The sequence below is a fragment of the Crotalus tigris genome, unplaced genomic scaffold, assembly GCF_016545835.1.
Source record: "Crotalus tigris isolate CLP2741 ecotype Arizona unplaced genomic scaffold, ASM1654583v1 scf7180000017753.6788120, whole genome shotgun sequence".
Lineage (NCBI taxonomy): Eukaryota > Metazoa > Chordata > Lepidosauria > Squamata > Viperidae > Crotalus > Crotalus tigris.
In genome coordinates, this window is record NW_024096615.1 from 1385903 (window position 1) to 1411952 (window position 26050).

A 26050-nucleotide genomic window follows, 5' to 3' on the forward strand; every position below is an offset into this window, starting at 1 on the left:
CATTCTATTTCCTCCTTTGAATTATAGACCAAATGTAAAGGTCCCAAAGCATGTCCATAGAGCAGTTGCAGATGCTGAGAGACAGAAAAAATCTATTTCTGTAGGAGGGGATTGGAAGAAAAAGAATGGAAGAGGAAGAGTTAACAACAAAAAGGAGCGTTGTAAAGAATGGACTTCATCTGTTTGTGATGAGACGTTTGACCCCAGAATTAAACGAAGAGGAAATAGTTCATCACCATCTTTTCATCGCAAAAAAGAAAGTACAGGTACAGAAAGTAAACAGGAAAAAAGTAATGCAGGTTATAAGTTCAAATGTAGCTAAAGTGGAAGTGCTCCATTAGGTCTTTTCATCCATTAACTACTTGATTATTTTTGTCTTAATACATTTATGTCTGGAATTTTGCCATTTATTTTATAGATTCTAACATAGCCCAAAAGGTAAACTGTCCAGATGCTACTTCATGCATATGTATACATACATATATATTCTACATGCACATAGACCCAAATAGCTCAACTACTGTTTCAATGATAAGATGGCTGTTCTCTTACAACAGGAATTTTCCAATAATTCCTTTTATCATTTCCATCTTCTATTATCTGTTTCTTTTCTCTTCCTCACTAAACCTTACTAAATGGAATAATTGATTCTAGTCCATCATTTACTCACATAATATGCTCACACTATGTTATTTTTTGCTTCGTGAACAGCCAGTTTTATCTGGTTCAGAGGAGACTGATTAGTTGTTCTTATGTTCCATAGCACTGTTGGTAAATTCAGAGGTTCTGTCCTTGGTCAGAAAGATACCTGCCACACACATTAACCTTAATATATTCCACCTTCAGACATGATTTATACACTGAAAGGATGAGTTGGAATTAATGAAGCAAAGATAAATCTTATTATATACTCTTTTCCTCTCTGTTATTTCTTTTTCATTGGCTGTTTGATTTTGTGCTTCTCTTTAAATTGACTGTTCATTTGGCATTTCATTTGATATTTCCCTCTTTCTTTCATCTCATTTGCCTATATCAGATATTAGCCATATTGTTGAACATTCGTATCCAAAGTAAAAATTTGTGATTGGCTTGTCTTTATAAAAATATCATTTTTCTTTTCTTATTATATTCCTCCATTGGTTGAAATAGCTTTCCTTGTTCTTGCTTAATACAAGTAGTCCTCAGCTTATGACCTCAACTGAACCTAAAATTTCTGTTGCTAAGTGAGACATTTGTTAAGTGAATTTTGCCCCATTTTATGATCTTCCTTGCAATGGTTGTTAAGTGAATCACTGTAGTTGTTAAGTTAGTAACATGATTGTTAAGCGAATCTGGGTTCCCCACTGACTTTGTCAGAAAGTCAGAAAAGGTGATCACATGACCCAGGACACTGCAGTCATCATATATATGAGTCAGTGGCCAAGCATCTGAATTTTGATCACATAACCATGGGGATGCTGCAATGGTTGTAAGTGTGAAAAATGGTCATAAGTCACTTTTTTCAGTTCCGTTGTAACCTTGAACAGTTACTAAACAAACTGTTGTACGTCGAGGACTACCTGTATTAACATCAGTCTACACAAGGCTTCCATCCTCTTTGTTTCACAATGCCTTGTTCAGAAAGCCACTTTGATCTTTTCCTGCTTGAAATGTGATTCTCCCTCCCCCACCGGTTTTCAAAATATCTCTTATCTCTTGCTGAGAGATGCTATATACTCTCTTGAACTCCAAATAACTTTTCAGAATCACATCAGAAACACTTAAGAAAAATTCTGGATATAAATATAATGGATATAAATATAATAAATATTATTGATATAATAATGTAATAAATATTCTGGATATGATCCCAATATTCAGAGATATTTCCTCACTAGATTCCTCAATGCCTCAATGGCAGAACTTCTGATGTACAGCCTTGATATATCTGCCTTGAAAATAGCCCATGTTGAACTGTCTAGCACAGTCAAACATCATTTATGATACTTTGCATTAGATCATGTTGTTTTATGATAATTTTATGTCATTAAATATTTTATAAATTTTGCCATATTTCAATTCCATGGAAGTCCTAGGCCCCAGAATTTGAATTCATTCTGTCAGTTAGCCCATTTGAGGTAGCTTTTTGCTCTATGAAGCAACGTTACACCCAGTTAAAAGTTACAGGAACAAGAGTTTTAGTGGTATATAGATGATTCTGTAATACATTCAATTTTAACACACATCTAATGATGTTCTTTTTTAATATCATTGTCATTCATTCCTTTGTATGGACATCCCTTGAATGGTTTATTATATAATTATCTTTTTTTAATTATCCCATTCCGATTTACATTTATTTTTAAAATAGTTATTTTAAAAAAACACGGAAGCAATATATCACATTTCAATTTTATTAATTTCAGATTTCCTTGATTCATACTTCTCACAGTCCATGTTACAATAGTATATGCCCTGATAAATGAGAAACTTTTATTTCAGTACTGGCCCCATCAGTGATCTGGATGCCATTCTGGCTTTGCGTTGGCCACCTCATGATCTCAAAATCTATTTCTGGTAGTTTGATGCTTTTCTTCAATAATTAAAAGAGTGATCTTTGAGCTGATATCATCACCTGGCATCTAACTCATCTAAATGTTAGGTTTATGCTCCTGCCAGCATCACTCTCGGAGTCATTCATCTGATAGGAGGGCTCAGAAACTCCAAAGTACAGGTAGTCCTCAACTTACAACTACAATTGAACCCAAAATTTCTGTTGCTAAGCAAGATATTTGTTTTGCCCCATTTTACGACTTTTCTTGTCAAACAAAATGACTTAGTTTGTACATAATCTCACCAAAAATGTTTAAATCAAGGTTTCTAGAACAAGCTGTAGTCATCACATTATGTCTAGGTTCTCTTTTCACACTAAACCAAAATGCACTAACCACATTAGCCTTAGTGCAATATACAAATCAAATGATTGTAAACCGTGGATAATGGATTATGTCTTACATGAAGAATGAACCCAGCCTTTTGCAATGTATTCCATTTGAAGTAGGCAAATAACTTTTAACAGTTGTATGGTTTAATTTAGGAACTACTAAGAGTTATTATACTGCAGAATGATAGCACCTGACTCATAATAAGTATTCATTTTTAGTTTTGCATGTTTTGTAGAACATGAATTCTAAATAGATGAATTCTAAATAGTAAATTCTGAAATGAATGATTTAGTATTGAAATTTGCTGTCTCGATGAAATGTGTCCACTTCCTGTTACTAGAATATATCTCTTGTCTAAATTTTAATCTTGTTCACTTACTATTATATTACTATATTTTCCTTTGTCTTTAATTTCATTAACTTTACTTCCATTTATTGATAACAATGTTTCTTCATGAGTCTTTTATTGTACATTGTATACAAAAACCATAACATATGCCATCAATAAAACGATGTGTTCATAAAACATTCTTGTGTTTTTCTCATTTCAGTCATTCCACAATTTTGTGGAATTTACATGACACACTGAACCACAATTTCACTATGTGAATTGTGTTTTCCGCATCATGGAAGACTAAAATATGACTAGTTTGTGATTCAGTATGTTGTATGAGTGTAGCCACTATTTGGGTGAGGGTGGGTGGGTTATGAGATCTAGTAAGGTTTTTGTAACCCATTAGTAGGATAAATAGTAATGCTAAGCCATCATTTATATAATGTACATAGCAATGAGTTTACACATTGTATTAAGTCAAAATCAACACCCCATATTGAATGAGTTCACACAGCACACTAGATTAGGATAAAATGGGGCTGAGCAGTTTATAGAAATTCAAACAATTGTCTCAGTATGTTGTGTGAATCAGCTGTTATATGGTAAATGTACAAGTTCCAAGTATCCTGATCTTCACAATAGTACCAACGTGAACCTTAATATATTAACAAAAATCTTATTAAAACCAATGATGCCCATTGATTTAAGAATGGGGAAATTCTGGCTCCCCAAAATTGGGAAGCAATTTTCTCAGTGTTCCTCACCATTAGCTATGGATGTTGGAAATTTAAATCTTAACATCTGAGAGCTATTTGGCTTCCATCCCTGGTTGAAGCTTTGGTAGGGGATTTTTAAACATGCTTAAAAGAGTACAAACTCTTTTTTCCACATTTCTATATATCCATCTTTCACATTGCCATGCATGACAGCAGAATTCCACGCATGCATTCTTTGGCCCAAAACAACATGCTTATTGTTACATCATTTCAGATATAATTGCTGATGGAGGAGCTCCATACAGCTAGTCCTCGACTTACAACCACAAATTGAGCCCAAAATTTCTGTTGCTAAGTGAGACAGTTGTTAAGTTAGTGAGACAGTTGTTAAGTGAATCTGGCTTCCCCATTAACATTAGTTGTCAGAAGGTCTCAAAAAGTGATATGACCCCAGAACACTGCAATCTTCATAAATATGAATCAATTGCCAAGCATCTGAATTTTGATCATGTGACCATAAGGATGCTGCAATGGTTGTGTGAAAAATGGTCAGAAGTCACATTTTTCAGTGCCGTTGTAACTTGGAGCAGTCAGTAAATAAACTGCTGTTAGTCAAGGACTACCTGTATTTATTTCAGCCAGTTACAGATTTTATGACAAAGACAGCTTGGTTCATTTGTTCCCTTTATTCTCTCCTTTATGGAACAGTTTGCATTATTGCTAACGATGTGTTCTGTGGTTTCTGGCTAAGAGGCAGCAAATCAGTTTCCACTGTTCTCACTAAACTCTTTCTCCTTAATCTTTTTTGTGCCAGCAGTTGCTTGCAAAAGCTTCCCACTTGGTTTTTCCTCAAGTGCTGAAAAGATCTGTCTGTCTTCAAAGGCTTCTGCGTATAGGCCACACAAGGATCTTTGGGGCTCTCACTATACTTCTGTATACCAGCAGACTACCTCTGATCAAACTAGCAGTTATAGCAGCAGCAGCAGCAGCAGCAGCAGCAGCAGCAATGTCTCCCTTTCCAGCATTGAGAAAGTAGAAGAATTGGCAAGACGGCTTCAGCAGTACCACATAGCTCAAAGGAAGGACAATTCCACCAGTTGCAGATAAATAGCATGCAGATGGAAAACAAGAAAAGGGGATTAGTCACCACTTCTGAAGCTGTACTATATCAGTCCTGAATAAACCATTTGATATTAAACTTTTTATATTAAAATTATATAGCATTACAAGATCTTTGTAAGGAGATCTTTTCAAATGTGGCCATCCAATTGCCTGATATATTGTCACAGAATCAAGCATAGATATTTAATGTGTGACCAATGTCTAATGGTACTCATCGTAGGTCATGACTGTCCTATACTCAAAACTACTACCAACAACTCTCACATTGTTTCAATTATAAGCCCTCTCTCTGCCATTTCCTACCATGCTGCTCTATGTAGGAGATGTGTGTAGGTGTTAATGGGAGAGCCTGGCAAACAACTTTGAGAAGGATTTAGACAGCAGTTTAGAGAGGATAATGAGCATGCTCAAGAACTTAGCACCATGAGTCCTATAAGGATCTAAATATGTTCATCCTGGACAAAAGAAGATGAAGTGTGGCTATGATAGCATTCTTCAAATACTGAAAAAGATATTCCATAGAAGGTCAAGTGTTGTTCTCTGTTGAAAGTAGGGCATAGAAGAATGGATCTGTGTTATCAAAAAATAGAGCCCAATCAAATTTCAGAAAAAAATTTATCATTAGATAATGAAACCTGATATAAATGGTGGAATTTCTAATACTGAAGGGAGATTTATGTTTATGTAACATCTTTTAATTCTGAGCTTTAATCTTCTAATTCTGTGCTTTTAATTGAGATGGGGTGGGAACCACTATATATTTAATTTTTTACCTCTACTCACTTTTTAAACAATTTTTATCTGACTCTTCTCCCTTTTGTAGCAAGCCTTCAACTTACTATTCAAAGGGAGACATAGCTTTGCCCCAACCAAAATTCATTATGCATAAGTAAAGCATCTAGTTTAACATATACTGACAAATTTTCACAGATTTTCTTGACCCCTCTACCACCATTATAGCTGAGATATGAGAAGATTGTAATTCTGTTTCCAGTTTATAGGACTGAGTGCTGATGTTCATGAAAGCAAATAACACTATGCTTCTCCAGCACAAACATCTGATAGCAGCACCCTTGGAATATCCCAAGTGCAGAAAAACAAGAAGGAATGTAATAGAATATAGTATCATAGATAGATAAATTAATTAAATTGATTGGCTGACTGAACAGGTTCCACCATAGTATGATAATGCTACTAATATTTATGAAAATTTATGTCTGGATGTCAACTTAGGCAAAATTGGTCTTTTAAAAATCTCCACATAATCTGTAGGAAAATCTCACCGAATTTCTCCAGAGGAAGAAGAAATAGCCAGAGCTCCCTGGTGATGTTGTGTGTTTCATAAATAATTCTTTGAAATAAAACTTCTCATAAAAATATTTCTATAGAATAAATACATTACAGAAGTTTTCTCATGCTAGATCAAAGTAAGTGGTCCAAACCAGGTTCCTCCTTTCTAGTGACATTCTCACTGATATATCACTGTACTTCTCCCATTGTGGAGCTAGTAGGAAATTTTGCCTAAATCTTGCTGCTCTATAGCACATCTGCATCTAAGTTATGGGTCAGCCCGCCTGGATAAATGAGGCTAATTCTGCTATATTGTAAAACTACATCTTGCAGGTTTGAAAGTATAAACTTTAACCACCTGACCAATTAAGGCAGATCCTTCCTTCCTCTTACCATTAATCCATTGGGGGCTCCTGTCTCACTGGTCTGTTTGTTTCTAGGCAGCAGCATCAACCAAGGTCATCCACACATTCCATGACATGCTTATCCATAGACCTTTAACACACAACATTCCAGGAGCCATGAATGGCAACTTCTCCAGCTGAAATGTTCAGCTGTGCCTAGGGTCATCCATCATGTGAAAAGTCTTCTGAAGACGACATACACATAACTCTAGTTACTTCTAGCACTAAATCATTGTATAATTCATTGAATTGTTTTTTTCCCCAAAATCCTGTTATGAGTCATCATTCAATCAATAGAAAACTTTTTTGAAACCCTTGGTTGCCATGTAGTTGTTACTCAGAATTGGGCAGGTAAGATGTAGCCACTGAATAAAGACTAGGGAAGAACTAGAGTTTGAGAAAGGGATTTAAATATATGGTGATCAGTGTGGAACTGAAAACTTCCCTAAGAATATTGTGTGAAAACAGAAAGTGAAGAGCTAGGGTTTCCCTGGGTGTAGTGGCAACTGGGAAGACTTCCCTGCCACACAGGCTATAGAAGTACAATTTTGAATCTGAACCTTTTCAATTTTCATAGACATGCCCCAAATATTCTTATAGGTAACTATAGTCTTGGTTAACCTGGCAGTTGACTGACTAATACATAGTGCTGTTGAAAACCAGAGTAGTACAGTATATCACAGTGGTGGCAAACCTATGGCATGGGTGCCAGAAGCGGCACTCAGAGCCCTCTCCATGGGCACGCGCGCCGTCGCCCCAGTGCTAGGCCTTCAGCTGGATTTTATAAAACCTTTTCACTTTAGGCCTCCGCTGCCATGTGCAAAAAAAAAAAAAAAAAAAAGTTCAGTCAAACAGTCAATTTCAACTTCTTGTGGGAAAAGAAAAGATCTTGCAAAGTTGGAATTGATTGATTGAATTTTTTAGTCCCACCCAGTCTGCTGTTACCACTGCAGCCACGCCCACCCAATGGGCCACACTCACCCAATTGGCCACACCCAGCCAATGGGCCACACCCTCCTGGCACCCGACGATGCATAAGTGGGTTTTAGATTGCAGTTTGGGCACTCAGTCTCTAAAAGGTTTGCCATCACTGGTATATCATACTCAACATGCCATTGTTTTTAATAATTGCCCACAAAGAGTAGGAGGGGAGGAGAGAAAGAGGAGGGAAGTAGGGAAGGTTTAGAGAGGGTGGACGCAGCCTGGGGGGAATGGGCAGGCGGTACCAATGGTTAATTGTATTTTGTATGAATAAATGGAAAATAAAAACTTTTTAATAAAAAAAAAATAACTGCCCACAAAGAGCTGTGCTTCTGGACAGATGTAATACTCTTCCCCTATTAATGATGTTTTCCCCACTCCCCACATCCCCACTCATGATGTTTTCATTCCAAATCCATTTTTTTAAAAAGCCCATAATGTAGTAAGGTGAATTAATACTTTAATTATGTAGCTTGAAACTCTAAGGCAGTGGTTCTCAATCTTTTTAATGCTGCGACCCCCAACTGGTCGTAAGTCGAGGACTAAACTGGTCATAAGTTGAGGACTACCCAACCAGTCATAAGTCGAGGACTTTCCCTGCCTGGAAACGCCAAGCATGCGTGGTGCCGCCCCCTGCGCCGGCCGAGGCGTAGCTGGCAACCAGCAGAGACGGAGCAGTCCGACCACCGGCTGGGCCACCAGCTGGCCCAGCCCAAGGGAGGTAAGGCACCCACCGGAAAAGGGGGAAAAATGGCAGACAGCCTTACTTGGTGACCCCCATGAAATGATTGATCGACCCCAAATGGGGTCGCGACCCATAGGTTGAGAACCGCTACTCTAAGGAATGCTGTTTGATTCTAATCAAATTCAATTTACTATATGCAGTCCAGCATGTTCTCAATTGTTTATTCTCTGTTCAGAGTAACAAATATCTGTCCATATCAAACTGGTACAAATCAGTTCTCTTTTAGTTTTTCTGTATCTATTGGCACCAAAAGAGTCATGGTACTAAAAGTAGATCTATGAACATTATGAACTGTGTGTCATGCATGTATGGACTGTGGTCCTTGAAACCTTTATGATATAATAAATCTTTAGATGGTCGTAAAACTCATAGGCTGATTGGATTCTGGAATATTTTAGCAATACTACAGACTCTGTTACTCCTATCCTAAAGCAATCTAGTCAGAGTTAACTGAATGAGCCAGAGCCAGATTTGCATTCTGATTTCCCTGTTGCCTCTCTGATTTCATGTACAAACTCCACTTTATTTCTTGGAAAGGTTATCAGCTGTACAAAGTACAACTCTTGGGCTGCAAGTTCTTTCCTCTAATGGCAGCTACATTCCTATCTCTTATCCAACTGATCAAAAGACTCCAACCGATTGGTAGCCATCCCGTGGCAGAGTACTAAATTAAACACTAAGGGAACAAAAGCAAGGAGTGGAAAACTGTTGGCTACTTGCTTATTCCATACTTCCTTAAACAAGGGATGAATGATAAAACTAGGAGCCCAATTTTGATAAGGAAGAAGAAAACTTTTTCTTCCCTTAAAAGTGAAATTCAGTATGCTGTACATAAAAAAGCTGAGATATAGTATTTACTGTATATAATTTACAGCATTAACATACAATAATATTGAGATGGGCAAATTCTACTAAGATAAATATAAAATAATTTAAAATGCTAAAATTTAGAAATAACTTGTCAATAAAGAGAAAATGATGTTAGGACTAAACATATCTCCTATAGGAGAGCATTTCAAGATTGGAGCACTTCTCCCAATAAGCTGTGTCTTTTATAGACATATAATTTGCTTTTCTGTAGATTGTACTATAGAGAAACTCTAATTATCATAATGTTCTAGTAATTTATAGTAGGAAGTGCTTCTTCAGGGGTGTCAAACTGCTGGCCTGTTGGCCAGATGCATCATGCTGAAACTGCACCCTCCTCATTGCCGGTAATGGAAAAAAAGTCGCAATATGTTGCAACAAGTCACATGATGTTGCGAGTTTGACACCCCTGACATATGTGGATCCCAACCCTTTTAGAGCTTTTAACACATACTTTGAACAGGCAGTTTTCAATCTAGGTCCTTGGAATGTATGTCATATACCCAATTAAGACTAGATGTATAGGCCTTTATGGGCTGTACAAATTGGTTACTAACAAATCCTTTATCTTCCTAAGAATAGGCAGGGCTTCTGCTGATAGAACAGCAATGGATGTAGCAATGACATGCACACAGGGGCATGGCACAATGTAACATTTATATCTCTCTGCTCTGAGAGTTTAAGGGAAGGATGACTATGTACCATTCAAATATCCCTTTCTGTAACCATTGAGCTTGAAGACCTAGATAGCTTCTAAAGCTTATGCACCTTTTACAGTAGACAGTTTTGACCCCATAAATAACATCTGACTATTCACATCCGATGAAAGATTAAATTAGTCATCTGATGCTTCTGGTGGTCAATGTACAGTAGCTGATCTCCCTTTTTCCAAATTCCTAGACCCGGTAACCATTAAACCACAGTGTCTCCATCATGTATGATTCAGCTACATAGTATACTGGCATCTCAATCCAAATCCCAAAGACTTTATCCAGTTATTTAATATCCATTTATAGACTACTAAAATTCTAATTGTATTTATCTGTTTGTCTTTTGTACCCTCAAGTTAGCCCAACCAGTGCATTATGCCACAACAATTTTTGAAACAAAGTACCCAAAATCTGCTAATTTAAAGAATGTGTAAAAAATCCAAGACTATCATTTCTATGAATTGAAATGTTAATGATGTTCAGACCCATTTTATTTGCAAAGCAGTGGGTTTGTAATAACCCTCTAATCACATGATCTTGATTTCCAATGCTTCCTGCCAGTTTCCCACAAGCAAAGTCAATAGGGAAGCTATAGTTATTATGTTTACCTATTTAGGTAAGTAAATATTGACTAATTATTGAACTACATTTGCTATTACAATTATTTTCCTACTTATGATATATAACCTTCTTAGATAATCATGGGTCATCCAGCACTGGGGTAAAAAAATCTACAGTCAGCCTAAAATTTCATGTTCATTCTGATCACATCAGACTGCACTACCTGACTCTCAAAGGATATCACAGGGATATCTAAGTACTGTAAATGATAAAAAGTAGAGAAAACAATATGAAATAAGCTGAAACTTCCAGTTCAGATATTATCAGGATGAAATATATCTCCAAGTGCTCTGTTGGTATAGCCATAATTGTTTCAATGTCAAATCTTAGCCTGAATCTTAACTGAAATGAATATAACCAATTTGTTTAAAAATGACTACTTGTAGTTGTTGAATTGAGTTGTTCCACTCAAGCTTTTCCCTAAAACTTCACAACTGGCCAATAAATTGCCACAGCAATCCACATGATCCAGCAAGGATGGCATCCAACTATTTCAAAGCAGATGGGGCTATTGGATAGGCTTAAGACATTGCAAATGCTTCATTGAGGTCAACGGTCCCAGCTGCTTTGAAGTCAATCTCTTTTGGGTTCATTGGATAATCCAGTATTAGAATGAGAGGAGGTTAGCAGAACCTCTCCACACAATTTAACCATTTTGCCAGATAACAAGTGAAAGTAATTCTGTGAAATTAGACTAAACCATAATTTGCCCAATTTTCTCTGGAACAGTACATGTTTGTATTTTAGAGAAATTATCTCCAAAAACGTGTCACAAATCCTCTTATATTCTCGTATTACATATATTAATGAAAGTATTAAGTATTACTTTATTCACAGCAGTTTAAAAAGGCTTGTTGGAGACTGTGAGACCATAGAAAGGATGTGGATTTGGTTTACAGGCAGGTCATCTGTTAAAAATGATGAACAGAAAAACCTCAAGGAGCTTCTGGTATGTGCTGTCATTTGGTAGGCAACCTTTAGCAATAACTGAAAATCAGAGAGTAAAAAACCCACAATACTTGGAAATTGTACAGTAAAACAATTCTAAGAATACAGGCTATCAGAAACCAGATGAGGGCAGTGCAAACCTACAATGGAAATGAATTTGATACATCACTAAATTGTCCCGTAGGTTGTGTTCACTGATAGAATTTTAAAAATCTATATGGTGGATTAACTTAATCAGTTCTTAATTATGCAGAGAAGAATTCAAGCTCATTCTAAATGTGAATACAATTATTCATATATAGCCACTTTTACATTACCATCTTGTGCATATTTACTCTGAAGATCTTACTGAATTCATAAGGCTACAAACTTAATCAAAAGAGGTTCAGACTAAAAAGTTATTTTCCCACATGGAAAATGCAAGAGGGGAGGAGGAGAAATGTATTTTTCTGCAGTCACGATTCAGGCCAGTGTATTGTATTGTGCAGGATTGATTCCTGGGAAGTAGTGAGCAATTGTTTATCCAAATAAAGCATTAGTTGAATAAAAAGTCTTTTTTCCACCCTTTTCTATTTTCACAGAAATAAAAGTTGAAGGTCTACAGGTGGTATTCCATCTAGTTTCTTCTTTCATCCCAAATCATGTTATAGTTATAGCTGTTATCACTGAATTACGGTAGTCATATTTGGAAAGCACCCATTTTCTATTGCCTTTCGCAAAAGGATGAACTCCAGCTATTATTGCCTATGGTTATTTCATGTGGTTAGTACTAAGTATAAAAAGAGCCTTCTAATTAGCTGCTTTTAAATATCTCATAGAGTTCTTCATGGACTATTTTTATATGACAAATTGCAATTTATTACTCCTGAACTTTTTTATTTGATAAACAATGTTTTAGAAAAAGTAATTTATTTATTTATTTTAATTTGGACTGGAGGAAAAACAATCCTATACATTACATGTGTACTGCTCCCTAGTTACAGTTATTAGTGAGCAACAAGAAGAATATTATATGGTAAATGGATACATCTTATAGTTCAGCATCTATGGTCCTGATAGGGAAAAACATAACATGCCAATTGTTATCCCTAATAGAGATTGCATCCTTTTTGCAGTAGCTTAACAGATAGCAGGGTAACAGAAGTTAAGAGTTTTATTGTGTTACATAACACTTTGTCACTAAATCTGCCAGGATACAGGAGCTACTCTGATCATGATCTTGATCTGCTTTGATCATAAGCAAGATTATCTCTTGGTCCACATGGAACTGGGTTCAGAATGGATCTTATATCCTAAACTCTGCACTTCCAACATATCCACACAATGAATATGGATCATCTATCATGGAAGCATTTACATCCCTCTGGGATATATGATCTTCCTGTTTTTAACCTGATGCCTTCATCACTACACCAAATTGGGTGTTTCATTTTTTGTTAAGGTGTGATAGTTTATAGATAAATAGATATATTCCTGTTTATCTTAAATTATTTTGAAATATCATTCTCAGAACTGGGTCATATAAATTTAGCTTGATCAATGCAAAACAAAAGTACTATTTCCTATGATTTGAAACTATACTTCTATTGATTTAAAATAGAATTTGTCTTTTTAGCAGACACTTCATATTCCAGACTCATATTGAGTTTACAGTTAGCTACAGTTGCAAATTCCTATTACTAATCAGTTATCACCCATCCTCTGCTTGGGATTACAGCTGTAAGCAAAACTATATGACTGAAGGGCTTTGTGGAGTGACGGATCATATTGTTGTGTATATCTGAACTAGAAAGCCAGTCTTCTTTTAAGACACATTTTTCCTTATGTGGGAGATATTTATGGAAGAAGAAATAAATAAGTTTTATGATGAAATTAAAGAATTAGGACATATTTGGAAGGGATACCTGAACTGATAGTGTGTGTATTTGAAGTTAAATTAGATTATGGTCTTGTAATTGCATAAAACTTTAAACCAGGTTTAGGATTAATAGAAATTTAAGGTAGAAATAGACTAGTTTAAATATATAAGCTATTTGAAGGAAATAGAGAGGGAATATTTGATGTACTGATTGAATTACTTATATATGTTTTGTTTTTGGATTTCTGATTACCCCAGCCCCACGGTGTGTCTCGAGCACTTTGTATTAATTAAAAAACCAATAAAATTTGTTTTTTGTTTTTTTTAAAAAAGCATTATGTTCACTGGGAGTGCTAGAAACAGAGGTGTCAGAACACTTATCCTTGAAAAGAAACTATTGCTCTGTCCTAAGAGAATTTCCTTCAGAATTTTCTCAGCCGCATTTTCTTTAAAACACTCTTTGCCTATCAAATATAAACACATGTCTTTTGAAGTGAAGATTTTTGCCATTATATATCCAGTTCTACTAATAATAATAGTATCTTATAATACAGGTAATCCTTGACTTACAACAGTTTATTTAGTGACTATTCAAAGTTACAACAGCACTTTGTTATGACCATTTTCCACACTACCGTTACAGCATCCCCATGGTCATGCAATCAAAATTCTGGCAATTGACTCATATTTATGACGATTGCAGTGTCCTGGGGTCATGTGATCCCCTTTTGTGACCTTCTGACAAACAAAGTCAATGGGGAAGCCAGAGTCATTTAACAATCATGTGACTCACTTAACTAATATGGCAAGAAAGGTCATAAAATGAGGGATAACTCACTTAACAAATGTTTCACTTAGCAACAGAAATTTTGGGGTCAATTGTGCTCGTAAGTCGAGGACTACCTGTAATCTGTATTTTTTTACTGATGATGTATTGCAGGGGTGTCAAACTGCTGGACCATGGGCTGGTTGCATCATATGGAGGCTGCACCCACCCCAGCTCTGGCAATGTAAAAAAAGTCATGATACATCACGACATGTCACGTGATGCGGCGAGTTTGACACCTGTGTATTGTATATGAATGTCTATTCCTGAAACCTATTTATGTTAATCTGCTTGTCAGGTGCAAGTCTCAGCTCATGAGCAATTTATATCAATGCTGCTAACATCAGATGTTCTTGCTTTGACAACATATGGAGATGCAGCCATTTCCCTTTACTTTATGTTTTACTCTCAGAGTTAGAATTAGATGATACTGGGGGAGAGGAGGAGGAGGAATGTGCATGGGAATTTAGTTAGACATAACAATACTGTATAAGGATGAGAACCAAGGTTTTTTGAAATAAGAGATGATAAAAAATGGGTTGAAGAACTGGTGGGAAAGCCAGCATTTCAAACTAATTGGAGAATGTGATTTATGACTGTTAATTAGAGAAGGGAATTGTGCTTTGATACTATGTGCTCAGGGGAGGGGAATTCAGATTTTGGTTTAGCCTATGTACATGCAGATATTATACTACTCGAATAAAGATTCTTTAACGTAAACAATGCCTTGAAGTTCTTTGAAGAGTTTCATCTGTCGGAACCATGACAATTTCCTTTTAACTTAAGAGATCTGTGCATTTGACTTGCAAGTAGCTTGTCAGGTAGGTTTATGTCTGTGTGCATGTATTTGTTTTGCTGTGAAGGGGATAATTAACTCCTGCCATTGCAAACTGTATATTTTTCCTATCCTGTTTTCAGCCATTGCATCAAGGACCCATGTTTTATGATAATCAATTATAAAATATGATTTTCAATAAAATCTGTTAACTGAACAAAAGCAAACTTATAGAGGAAGAGGAAAGATAATTACCTCAAGATGTACTCAGAAATCCTATGTAGCAAGGCTTGTTAATAATTAATTATTTATCACGTTTTACACCTTAATGTGTGATGAGTTGTATTGAAGCACATATCCCTGCCTCATTCTGCCTCACAGGACTCTTGCCTTCTGGAATTCTTTTTTTTCGTTCTCTCTTGCCAAGTAATCATCACACTTTTTACACATTTACTTCACTTTTGGAACTTACTCTCTTTTCTGTCCCTTGAAAAACATACCAGAATTGCTTTCTTATGCATGTTTGCTCAGAAGTCTCCCTCTTCGAGTTCAGTGTGGCTTGCCTCTGGGAAAGTGTCCATAGAATCACAAATATTTATTGTGGAAATTCCTCCCTCCCTCCCTCCCTCCCTCCCTCCCTCCCTCCCTCCCTTCCTTCCTCTGCCCCTCTGTTTTACAGAGGAAGCAAACTTTTAGTGGCAGCAGGGCATACAACATACGTGAAGGAGACGAGTAAGGGTCACAGTAAGGCAGCCTACCCCCCCCACACACACTTTTCATCACCTTTACACCACATCCAATCCAATCCATTTGTGGGTAGGTAGGAATAGTGGAGATCTCAGGGAGAGACCCACTCCCATGGATGTCAGGACTGCTATTTAAGAACAATCCTTAAGTCCAAGTTCCAGGCTTTCCCCTCTATACAGCTGATTGGATCTTCAGAGGCATAGACTTTATTGAGACTTTTACACCTGGAGGCCTTTCAGATTGCCCCCTGTGCCTTAATCACTTCACAAATGGACTACTGCAATCGGATCTACAAGATGCTGTCCCTGAAGACTACCCAAAAGCTACAGCTGGTCAGAATGGGGTGTTGAAAAAGGAGTTGGGGAATATAAGGCCGCTCTCAGGCCTCAAACTGCCTGCTTATGCCATCAAAATGATAACACCGTAATAAAAATCACTATTTGGGAGTAGTAGATGATACTGTTACTATAGAACAGTGGTTTTCAACCTTCCTAATGCTGCGACCCCCAACCATGTGGTTGTAAGTCGAGGACTACCTGTATTTCCCTGCGGGCGGGGCAGGAGGAGGCGCGCACGCTCTGCCTCCTCTCCTGCAGCTGGAGCACATGCTGGGCAGGCCGAGGGTGCATGCAGGCCGTCGCCCAGCAACCGCCTCAGCCCAGGAGTGCTGCGCATGCGTGGTGCCACCCCCTGCACCAGCCGAGGTGTAGCTGGCAAGCGGCAACAATGGCACAGGCTGACCACCGTCTGGGCCACCAGCTGGCTCAGCCCAAGGGAGGTAAGCCACCCGCTGGGCCCCATGCACGCCAGCAACCCTCCATGCGCCTACTGGCCTCCCACCTCCCACCCCTGGCCCTCTTTTACATACATTTAGTAGTTACTCAGCAGGGAGGGGTGGAAACGTCCAGAAAGGTCACCTTAGCTGCAGACAACTTGCAGCACCATTTGCAGACTGGGACTTTTGGTGGGCTCAGCAGGGCAGTGACAACCTGAACAATTCCTATTGGCTTTTGAAAGCCAATAGAATTATACTCTATTCAAGAGAGTCTATTCTATTGGCTTTCAAACGCCAATAGAATAGAGTCTCTTGAATAGAGTCTATTCTATTGGCTTTCAAAAGCCAATAGAATAAGAGGGAGTAGCACAGCTCATGAAAAAGGGGGGAAAAATGCCGGACTTCGTTGTTTGGCGACCCCCATGAAATGGTTGTTCGACCCCAAATGGGGTTGCGACCCACAGGCTGAGAACCGCTGCTATAGAAGAAAACTTCATATGGAATAAGCAGCTCTAGATTGGAAAAGCTGGGGTTCTAGAGGATTTTTCTGCTCTAACTAAAAATAATGGAATGTTCTGTGTGCATGTATGGTGTAAGAGAGAGCTGAATAATTATACTAAAATAACATAGATACAAAATATATTTTAAAAAGACGTTAATAAAACTTCAATGCAGCTTTATTCATTGTGGTTACAGTTTAACTTTTTCTCACACATAGTTAGGTTCAGTGAGAAACTTTATTATTTTATACAATTAATTTCTCCATTTATAAGTTAATATGTTAAAATAGTTATAATATTTAGACTCAGAAATGAATAGCCATGAGGCTTCAGAGGTAATCACATAACTGACCTATACTGATTTTTACATGAATGTTAGCTTCCAAAGTTCTAGTAATGTTGAATATAAAATCAGTTTACATACATAGAATAACTTGCTAGATTCAAAGACATTTCATTTAGCAAAGACCATATTTTGTTGTTTATCCAGCAGTAACTATCAGCATGTCTGATATGGCAAATTCCTTATTTAATATTCTTTCACTTTTGACCCTGGTAAATAAAAAGTATGCAGTAAATAGTCAGGAGGATTATTTTAAAAAGGAGAAACATCTAGTAGGTTAAGGGGATAAACAAGGATCCTTCTAAGAAAAGAAGCTCAAGATCCATTCTGCTTATTTAGTTCTCTTTTCTCCCATTTCCCTAAGAATCATGATTGAGTTGGGAGAAAACAGAAAATTGGAGTTTGTGGTTCTAAAAATGACTCCAAAGACATGCTCGGTTTCTGTGAGAATCGATATTCTGATTTTCAGAAGTTCTGCTGTAGACCAGGGGTGACAATAGTTCTTACAATAAATGCTATGAACTCAGTAGTATGTATAGCAGGTATGCCTGGGTTTGAATAAGAAAAATTCTATAAGCCAAGGTGGATCCACTTCAAAATCAACTACAATAAGCCAATGCTCAAGTCTTTGAGAACTGAGAAGATTTGTATGTAATATCTAATTTTCATTATCAAGATGCTGATTGCAAGAAAGGGAGTAAGGAAGCAGACAGGAAGATGTTTGTCTTCCTCTCTCAAAATATTAAGACCAGGGATCATCCACTGAAGTTGGTGGGACAGAACTTTAAAACAGACAAAAGAAAACACTTCATGATGAGTCTGAGAGAGATGTTCCCAATATGACAAGTGAATGAGGAGAAATTTTGGGGGGAAAATATTGTGCTACTTGGAGTTCTTAGAGTACAGGGATAGAAAAATCCCTGCAGCAAAATTGTAAAAGTGGTAGTGTCATCATAGCCAATTGCCTCAGCAAGCACAGTAAACGCACTTCAAGTAGTAAGTCAATTCCCTGAAAGATTAAATTGCTTTCCTTGCAACAAAAAAGATAAGTAGCTGGGGATTGTTGCTTTTTTTTCAACAATAGGCTATGGTTTCTTCCTGATTACACTCTCTGTTCCACTGAGGAACTGCTGAGCTGTTTGCAAGAAGGCAAGATGAAGCAATGTTAAAGCTAAGATTGAAGCATTGGTGTTGAAACACTGCTGTTCCTTGAAATATCCAGATAATCCACTTAATACAAGTTGGCTGCACTTGTAGGAGCTTCTTGGGTTAGAGAGAAAACTCTTGACTGCTCCTAGCATGCGTCATGGTCTTCCTGGCTTGAAAGACCAGCATTAGCTAGTCATGTTATTGTTGCTGGGCTAACACTTTTTTTGCAAGAGATGTAAATAGGTTTTGCTTCAAGGAACTCTACATTCTGTGGTACTAACTCAAAGGCTGAAAATAACAGCTACAACTAAAGGGTCCAAGCAACTATTTTGGGTCTATCATTATGACTTTTTTGACCCCTCCCCGATTTAGACCCTCCTGACTGTGAATATTTTAGTGTTAATTTACTGTGGATGTTTTATTTGTATATGCCATGTAGGTTTTATATGTATAAAATGTTGCTAATCTTGGGAATCCTATAGGATTTGGTAATATACAGGTTGTCTACAAAGAGACAAGTAGTCAAACCAAAAAACTTTTTTTACCACTTTCAGTTCACTAGGGAGGGAGGGAGATTCACTAACGTTATGTAGTATTAATAGTATGAGAGCTCCATCCTTTCCTTGTATGTTCATTGTAACATCACATGCACATATGAAAAGGATGGGGCTTATCTTATGATGGTGCAATGCTGCTTACATAATTTTGAAAGGCATTATGATCGAATGTAGTAATCTGGATTTCCAGGAGGGAAGGCGTGCAATCCAGAGGAGTAAAAGGCAACTCAATTCAGATAGTTTGTGGGAAAGAAAAAAGTGAAGCCATCCCTCCGTAATAGTTCCCAAGGTACATGCTTCATGTAGTCTGTTTCAATTTGGCAAGATTCTGTCTATAGGTGTGGAACAATAAAGAAATCTTGTCTTTCTTGATTTTGTGAGCCTGACAGCCACTTATATTTACAAGGCCTTTCAAATCAAAATCCACTCCCATTTTCTTTCATTTTAACTTCTTCAGCCAACTTATTTTTGTTACAGCTATTTATACATCGCTATTGTTAAATAAATAGTAGAAAACTTTGTGCATCTACTGATGATTACTCAGAGATCCAAACTAGACCCTAATACATCTTCGACCCAATCTTTGTATCCAATACTAGTTATTCAAATGGCGATTTGCCCTTCTACCCCATTCAGCACACTGAATGAAAAGGATCAAACCTCTGTAGAAACTGCCTTGCCCAGTTCGTTCACTCACCCCTAGAAGCGTCAGCTCTGCCCTCCAGGAAGTGGCTACAAGATATCTGAAGCTGAGCAAGGGGGCAGAATTGTGCTGTTTGAATGTGGGAGATTTTGCTGAGCTCAGCTACTAGCATATCCGTTGCTCGGTCCACTGGACTCTGAAACAGACGGAGGAAGAGAAAGACAGGAGGGCTTAAAGAACCGAAGGTGAGGGAAACGCTCCTGTGGGCGCCTCTGCACCCCACCTTGTTCCGCCTTGCGCTTCCGTTGGATGCTGTCCGTGGCCACTGGTGCTGAACCTCTTCGGAGTCGAGCCCTCACACTGGAACAAGATATCGGCCATTTGCTCTCCTTTGCTGCTGAAAGATAGCAGGAAGGGACGAATTTCCAGAACAGCAAATTGCAGGTTTGCTTTTAAAAGGAATTACCTGAAAGGAGAGGAGCACGCGTGGAGGATTGTGAGTCTGGGAAAATTCGTCTCGGGATAGATCCAGGGTTGCGCTCCTTTAGGGAGAATTTGAATGCTTCCCTCGGAATATAGCTGGCGGTTTGCTTTTTCCTGTTTTTTTTTCTTTTTCTTGGTTTTCCGTCTTACCTCCATTGTTCCGAGAGGGTAAGCCTTGCTGTGCCTGCAGTTAGCATTCCTAGATCAGAGCAGATAGGAAACTTGCTGACAACTCCAGCAAAGTATATACTTTTACGAAGGAGCATCAAGGAAATGGAACATACCTATCCATCTACACGGGCTTTTTATTAAACAAGGTCTCTCAGCTGCCTTGCATACATACAGCTGCAAAGAAGTATCTGCATCTTGTTCAGTTACAAAGGAAAATATGACCCACGTAGTAATTATTATTAGTGGAAAGATTTTTGTTCTCACTATTTGGGCTCAGATCTAGGATGTCTGGAATGAGGGAGAAAAATCGAAGCATCAGCCAACTGTCCTTGTGCTCATTGCTAAATTGATACATTCAGAATCTAGGTTTGTAGGAATGACACGAAAGGATTTCTGTGGCATGATTCCCATGGGGGGTCTGACATTCTCTGTACAATATATGCACACATGAGAGACAAAGAAAACTCATACACAAGCCTCTCAAATCACACCAAAATTTCTTCAGGTAGGGACAGCACTTAAACCTATTGTTCTGAGGTGACTAGAAATGTACTCAGAGTTCATGGTTTGACTGTTTGATCCTTACAAAGTCCTTAACAAGATAGTCAAAGCCAAAAGCTGCTTTTCCTTTTAGCTGGTTTTAACCCATCTCTTTCTTTCTCTCTCTCTCCTCCTCCCTCCCCCTTTTCTTTCTCTCTCTCTCTTTTTCTCTCTCCATAATGTGAGAATCAGAGAGGTTCTCCTGCAGAATTCAGAGCTCCCTGACTCCACAGTCTCTCCAGGTAAGGGAGCTCCACTGGTATCTCCTCCATTTTCTCATTTATCAGCCTGCAATACTTTCTGATTTTCATCTTCCTTCTGCACCCAATTTTGGCAATTCCCCCCCCCCAGATATCTATGTCCCAAATAACTGTGAACATGCTATCACATCAACTTTTTTCTTACAGATTCGTTTCTCATGTTACTTCCTGATGGCACCTGTTTCCTTTTCTCTGAAAATATATGAAAAATATTAGTTGCATTTGCATTCTTTTCTGAAAAGTGTTATGTGACTTTTGAGCCATGTTTAATTTTTCATGCAGAACTAGTTGGGAATAGGGTAAACCACTAAAACTGGTAGATGCTTCAAATTTTCTTTTTTAAAAATCTGGCACATAAAACTGTAGGACCAATGAAAGTGGATCAGGTAGTTATTTTGTGATCTACAAATTTCCCTCTTCTCACAGTCATGGTTTCTTCATATTTATTTAGAATCACTTTTAGATACATGGACAAATGCCTAATTTGAGAAGAGTCTTTGAGTTCTGCTTTGTTTTACATATATAAAGAAATGGAACCCAAACTGAGATTATTTCAATGAAGGGATAGAGTTGTACTAAGTACTGACCTCATTCAAAACAATCTCTTCTTAATTATAAAGAGCTGTGAATTCTGTGGCACATCCATTCAGAATGAGAACATTTCACAGGCACTTAAATAAAGGCCAGATGCATCAGAGTAGGACCAATCTAGCTATCAAATGAACAGGTTGTGTCTAAGGAGTGGAATTAGCTATTGCTTGGTCAATTTAATAAAGTTTCTGGCAATATGCATATAAATGACACACTGATTCTATCCTCACTAGTATGTTTTCTTCAGGATGCTACACACCATGTTGTAATGACAGTAAAAGCCTTATTATTGCCTTCTCCTGTTAGGATCTAAAACTACAAATGGACTGATTTTTCTCATAGAGGTGTTTCTGCTCAGAGATCCAATCACCTAAACACACACTTTTCAAGGATAGACCATTTCATTTTTCTATAATTCCTCTTAATAAATATTTAAAGGATATGCCTTATTTTCATTTGGTTCTTCAGATTTTGCCCTCTTATGTCTCTCTCTCTCTCTCTCTCCCTATAGTCCTGGTGTCCTAAAAGATCCTCTTCTACCAAAATCAACTGAACACTGAGTGAGGGAAAAGGAAGAAAAGCTCCTGGGCAGAGGGACAAACAAACATAATATCAAATGAAGCACATGGAGGTTAGTGAGTGTATAAGAGTAAAATTGAGCTACCTTATTTTTTTTTGTAATCATGACAAAGTGGCAGTATCAAAAATCACTGCCAAATTCTTGTGAAGCATTCCTGGGCTCCCCAGAGAGTAGAAGAAGGCTATAAAAGTTGGATAAGAGGGACACATATGCAGTTGAGACCCTCAATGGATTGCCAGCTTATATTAAAGAAATGCCTATATGTTAATGGGATTTTCAAAATTTGTGTACACATTGAAGACAATAAGAGGTACACTGATGCACAAAAGTGCTATGAGATCATTTTTCACTGGTGCTTAGAGGGTTTATTATTGTTTTTTCCAATATTATAATATGAACTTTTACTTTTAAAGGGGGTACTGTAAAAGGTATTGTTTCCATTTCCACTTTTATTTGATAATTTTGGGGTCCTAGTACTAATTAATATTGCCTGTAATATGTTTTACTTTGCCTGAAAACTCACAAAGCTAATGAGTCTATATTTGGACTGCAAAATATATTTAGATTGTAAAATTGACTCCTTTGGTAAGTTGCCTTTAATTTGTTAAAAGAAAAAGGTGATTCATCTTATTCAATGAGTTGCTTCAAAATAGTTTTTCTCCCCTGACTGAAACTAGAATAGTCTACCTCTTAAAATCTGGACTGCTTTAAATAATGAGTTGTTTGATTTACACTTCTTATTTACGGAGAACAGAGATTTCTTTTTCTCCCAGACTGGGTGATAATTTCCAGACCCTGCTACAGATTTCATACTTACTCATCAATTCTGATTGGTCCACAAAGCTGACAAAACTTTTTGAGTAGAATTGTCATATAGATAGAGCAGATCTTCCATTTGGCTGCTCAGTGGCCCTTTTTAACTCCTGACACTGAATATTTTGATAAAGGGAACAATCTCTTTGACTTGTCTCTTACAAAGTTCCATAGCTCATATCCTCTGTTCTTCTATACATTCTGTCATATTGCTCAGATCCAATTAAAGTTTTGATTTGGTCCGTTTTCTGTTGTTTCTCTTATTCTATTCTAAAGTTCCTGCTTTTCATGCCACTACCTTTATTGCTCTATTACAGTGATGGCAAACCTTTTAGAGACCAAGTGCCCAAAAACTGGCCCTGCCCCTGCCCCACCCCCTGCCCTGCCCTCGCTCCGCCCCACCCTGCCTGCCCGCAGGGCCACTGATCGCCTCCAGGGCCTGCTGCAGATCACCCAGGCAGCCCAGCAGCCCAGCAGTGCCATGGTGGCCATGGCCCGCAGCATCAACTGTGCACGTTGGGACGTGAGGGCAGAGCCTTGTCTACGCTGCCTGGCTGCCATGTCCTTGGGAGCGACTTTCCTCCAGGGAGGCTGCTGATGAGGAGGGAGTCATGGGCGGAGGGGAGGCTGGGGCAATGGCATGTGTGCTCACAGAGAGGGCTCCGAGTGCCGCCTCTGGCACCCGTGCCATAGGTTTGCCACCACTGCTTTATTGCATTCATTTATCTTGGGATTAGTCTTCCCACTAATCTTTCAGAATGCTATATTAACTCCTCCTGATCCTCAGCCATAAACCTAAAAGGAGTCCTTGAGGATTTACTCCACTAGTTGTTGCTGAATACAGGGGACAGTGCTCATCTCCGTTTCAAGGCCATTGAGCCAGCATTGTCCGAAGACATTTCCATGGACATTTAGCCAGCATGATATCATGAAACACTGTTACCTTCCCACTGAAGTGGTACCTATTTACTTGCATTTGAATGCTTTCGAACTGCTAGATGGGTAGGAGCTGGGGCGAGGATGGGATCTCACCTCATTGTGTGCAGCTCAGATCTTGAACCTGGGCTGCTGACCTTCCAGCCAACAAGTCCAGCATCTTAAGCCATATTTTATCTCAATTTTCATTCCTCTGTCTTTTTTGCCAAGTTTCATTAGCCCACTTCTCTTCTTTCAGATTTCCTCATTCTCTATTCATGGTTGCATAGATGGAAATACATCCATCTCATTTTCTTTGTCATGTAAGTAAGATAAGATTTGAAAGGATTTTTAAAAGGGAATAATTCATAAAAATGTCATTTTTTTTAATTTAACTGAAATTTTCCCAATATATGTGCTTTTCAAGATAAAGTCTCTGACAAACCTCTTACATCAAATTTCTATTATGACTTCATTTTTGATGTAAAATTATCCTAGGCAGACTTTTTAAAGTATATATTTCTCCAATATCTATAGTACCATATATCTTTTAATATGGTGGTGATTTTGGGAAAACCCAAATCTGTATTTCCTGTTGGCAACTTTGAGTTAAAAGGATTTTTTTTTATTAGCACGCATCTTTCACAATTTGGGAGGATTTGGCTTTTTAACTAGAGACAAACATTGATGGATTTTGGTCACAGCTCCTATCTGAAAAACAACAGAGTTCATTCCAGCTGAGGACCCTAAATTATATTTTTTAAAAAATTAGGTAGGAGGCTGACATACTCTAGAGAAAAGTGCCAACCTCTAAGTGAGAAATGGTATAGGGTTTCCTGCCTGAGCAGAGGGTTGGACTAGATGACCTCCAAGGTCCCTTCCAACTATTATTATTATTATTATTATTATTATTATTATTATTATTATTATTATTATTATTATTATTATTATTATTATTATTATTATTATTTTCAAGAGTTCCTAAGAATCCCTTACCTGTTGTAGGGATTTTCTTTTTTTGAAAATAAAAAATTGGATGGTGTATCTGATACTTTGGTTGTGAATCTATCTAGATGCCTAAAAAACAAAAGTGATATAACATGCTAGGATGATATAAAACATTTGGTGGGAAATAAAAGAAGCTGTACAAAGCAACTACACCAGTTTTTCTGATATAAATGTTGTTAGGTGATTAACTATGCTCATTGTGTCAGCCATTTTATTAACAAGGTAGGCCCTATCCCTTTTACCAGTAGATACTTTGTAAATACTTAAACAAAACAGCCTGAAGATTTCAACTATATCCAACCAGTGCAAAAAAGATGTCTACTCAAACAGACAAAAAAACATGAAGAGTTGGAAGAAGAGATTAAAATGAAAGAGAGGGCTTATATTTTGAACCCACTGGATAATAGTTTAAAAGTTTCTATAAATATGTTGAAGGAGCAATTTAATATGTTAATGGCTGATCAGGTTGCAATTAATTTAAGTTATATGAAACATAATACATTTTGTAACGCAAATAAACCTGGTAGGTGGCTGGCTTATCAGTTACGGAAGAAACAGAAATCAAGGGTTATAGATAAAATAGTTTATAAAGGTAAAGAGGTTTATCAATCAAACCTGATTAAAAAGAGTTTTTTAGATTTTTATACAAAGCTATATGCTAGTGAAAATATACAAGTTTCAGATATAGATAAGTATTTGCAATTTGCAAATTTTCCTAGACTTTCAGATGACCAAAGAAATGAGATGAATGGTTCAATTACTTCTGAAGAAATTATTTTTGCTATTAAACAATTGAAGATTGGTAAAGCTCTTGGTACAGATGGACTAACAGCAAGGTATTATAAAATCTTATT

The 26050-nt window shown here is 37.5% G+C and overlaps 2 protein-coding genes across 10 annotated transcripts in view; both read left to right on the plus strand.

The window, feature by feature from the left end:
• Positions 1–5147, plus strand: part of VWA3B (von Willebrand factor A domain containing 3B) — a 129406-nt gene extending 124259 nt beyond the window's left edge. For 6 of the 7 annotated variants that reach the window (XM_039340655.1, XM_039340654.1, XM_039340653.1 and 3 more), the window contains 2 exons: positions 28–266; positions 4789–5147. In XM_039340655.1, the coding sequence (XP_039196589.1) occupies positions 28–266; positions 4789–5081 (532 nt within the window). In that variant the 3' untranslated portion in view covers positions 5082–5147. The remainder of the gene's footprint in view (positions 1–27; positions 267–4788) is intronic. The other variant, XM_039340657.1, reaches the window with a different exon arrangement.
• Positions 5148–19992: 14845 nt separating this feature from the next.
• CNGA3 (cyclic nucleotide gated channel subunit alpha 3) overlaps positions 19993–26050 on the plus strand; it is a 52613-nt gene continuing 46555 nt past the window's right edge. Inside the window, exons 1-3 of one of the 3 annotated variants that reach the window (XM_039340663.1) lie at positions 20210–20331; positions 21222–21271; positions 22392–22511. The gene's annotated coding sequence lies outside the window, so the exon portion shown is untranslated. Of the gene's footprint in view, positions 20081–20209; positions 20332–21221; positions 21272–22391; positions 22512–26050 lie in introns of those variants that run through there. The other 2 variants (XM_039340664.1, XM_039340665.1) reach the window with 2 other exon arrangements.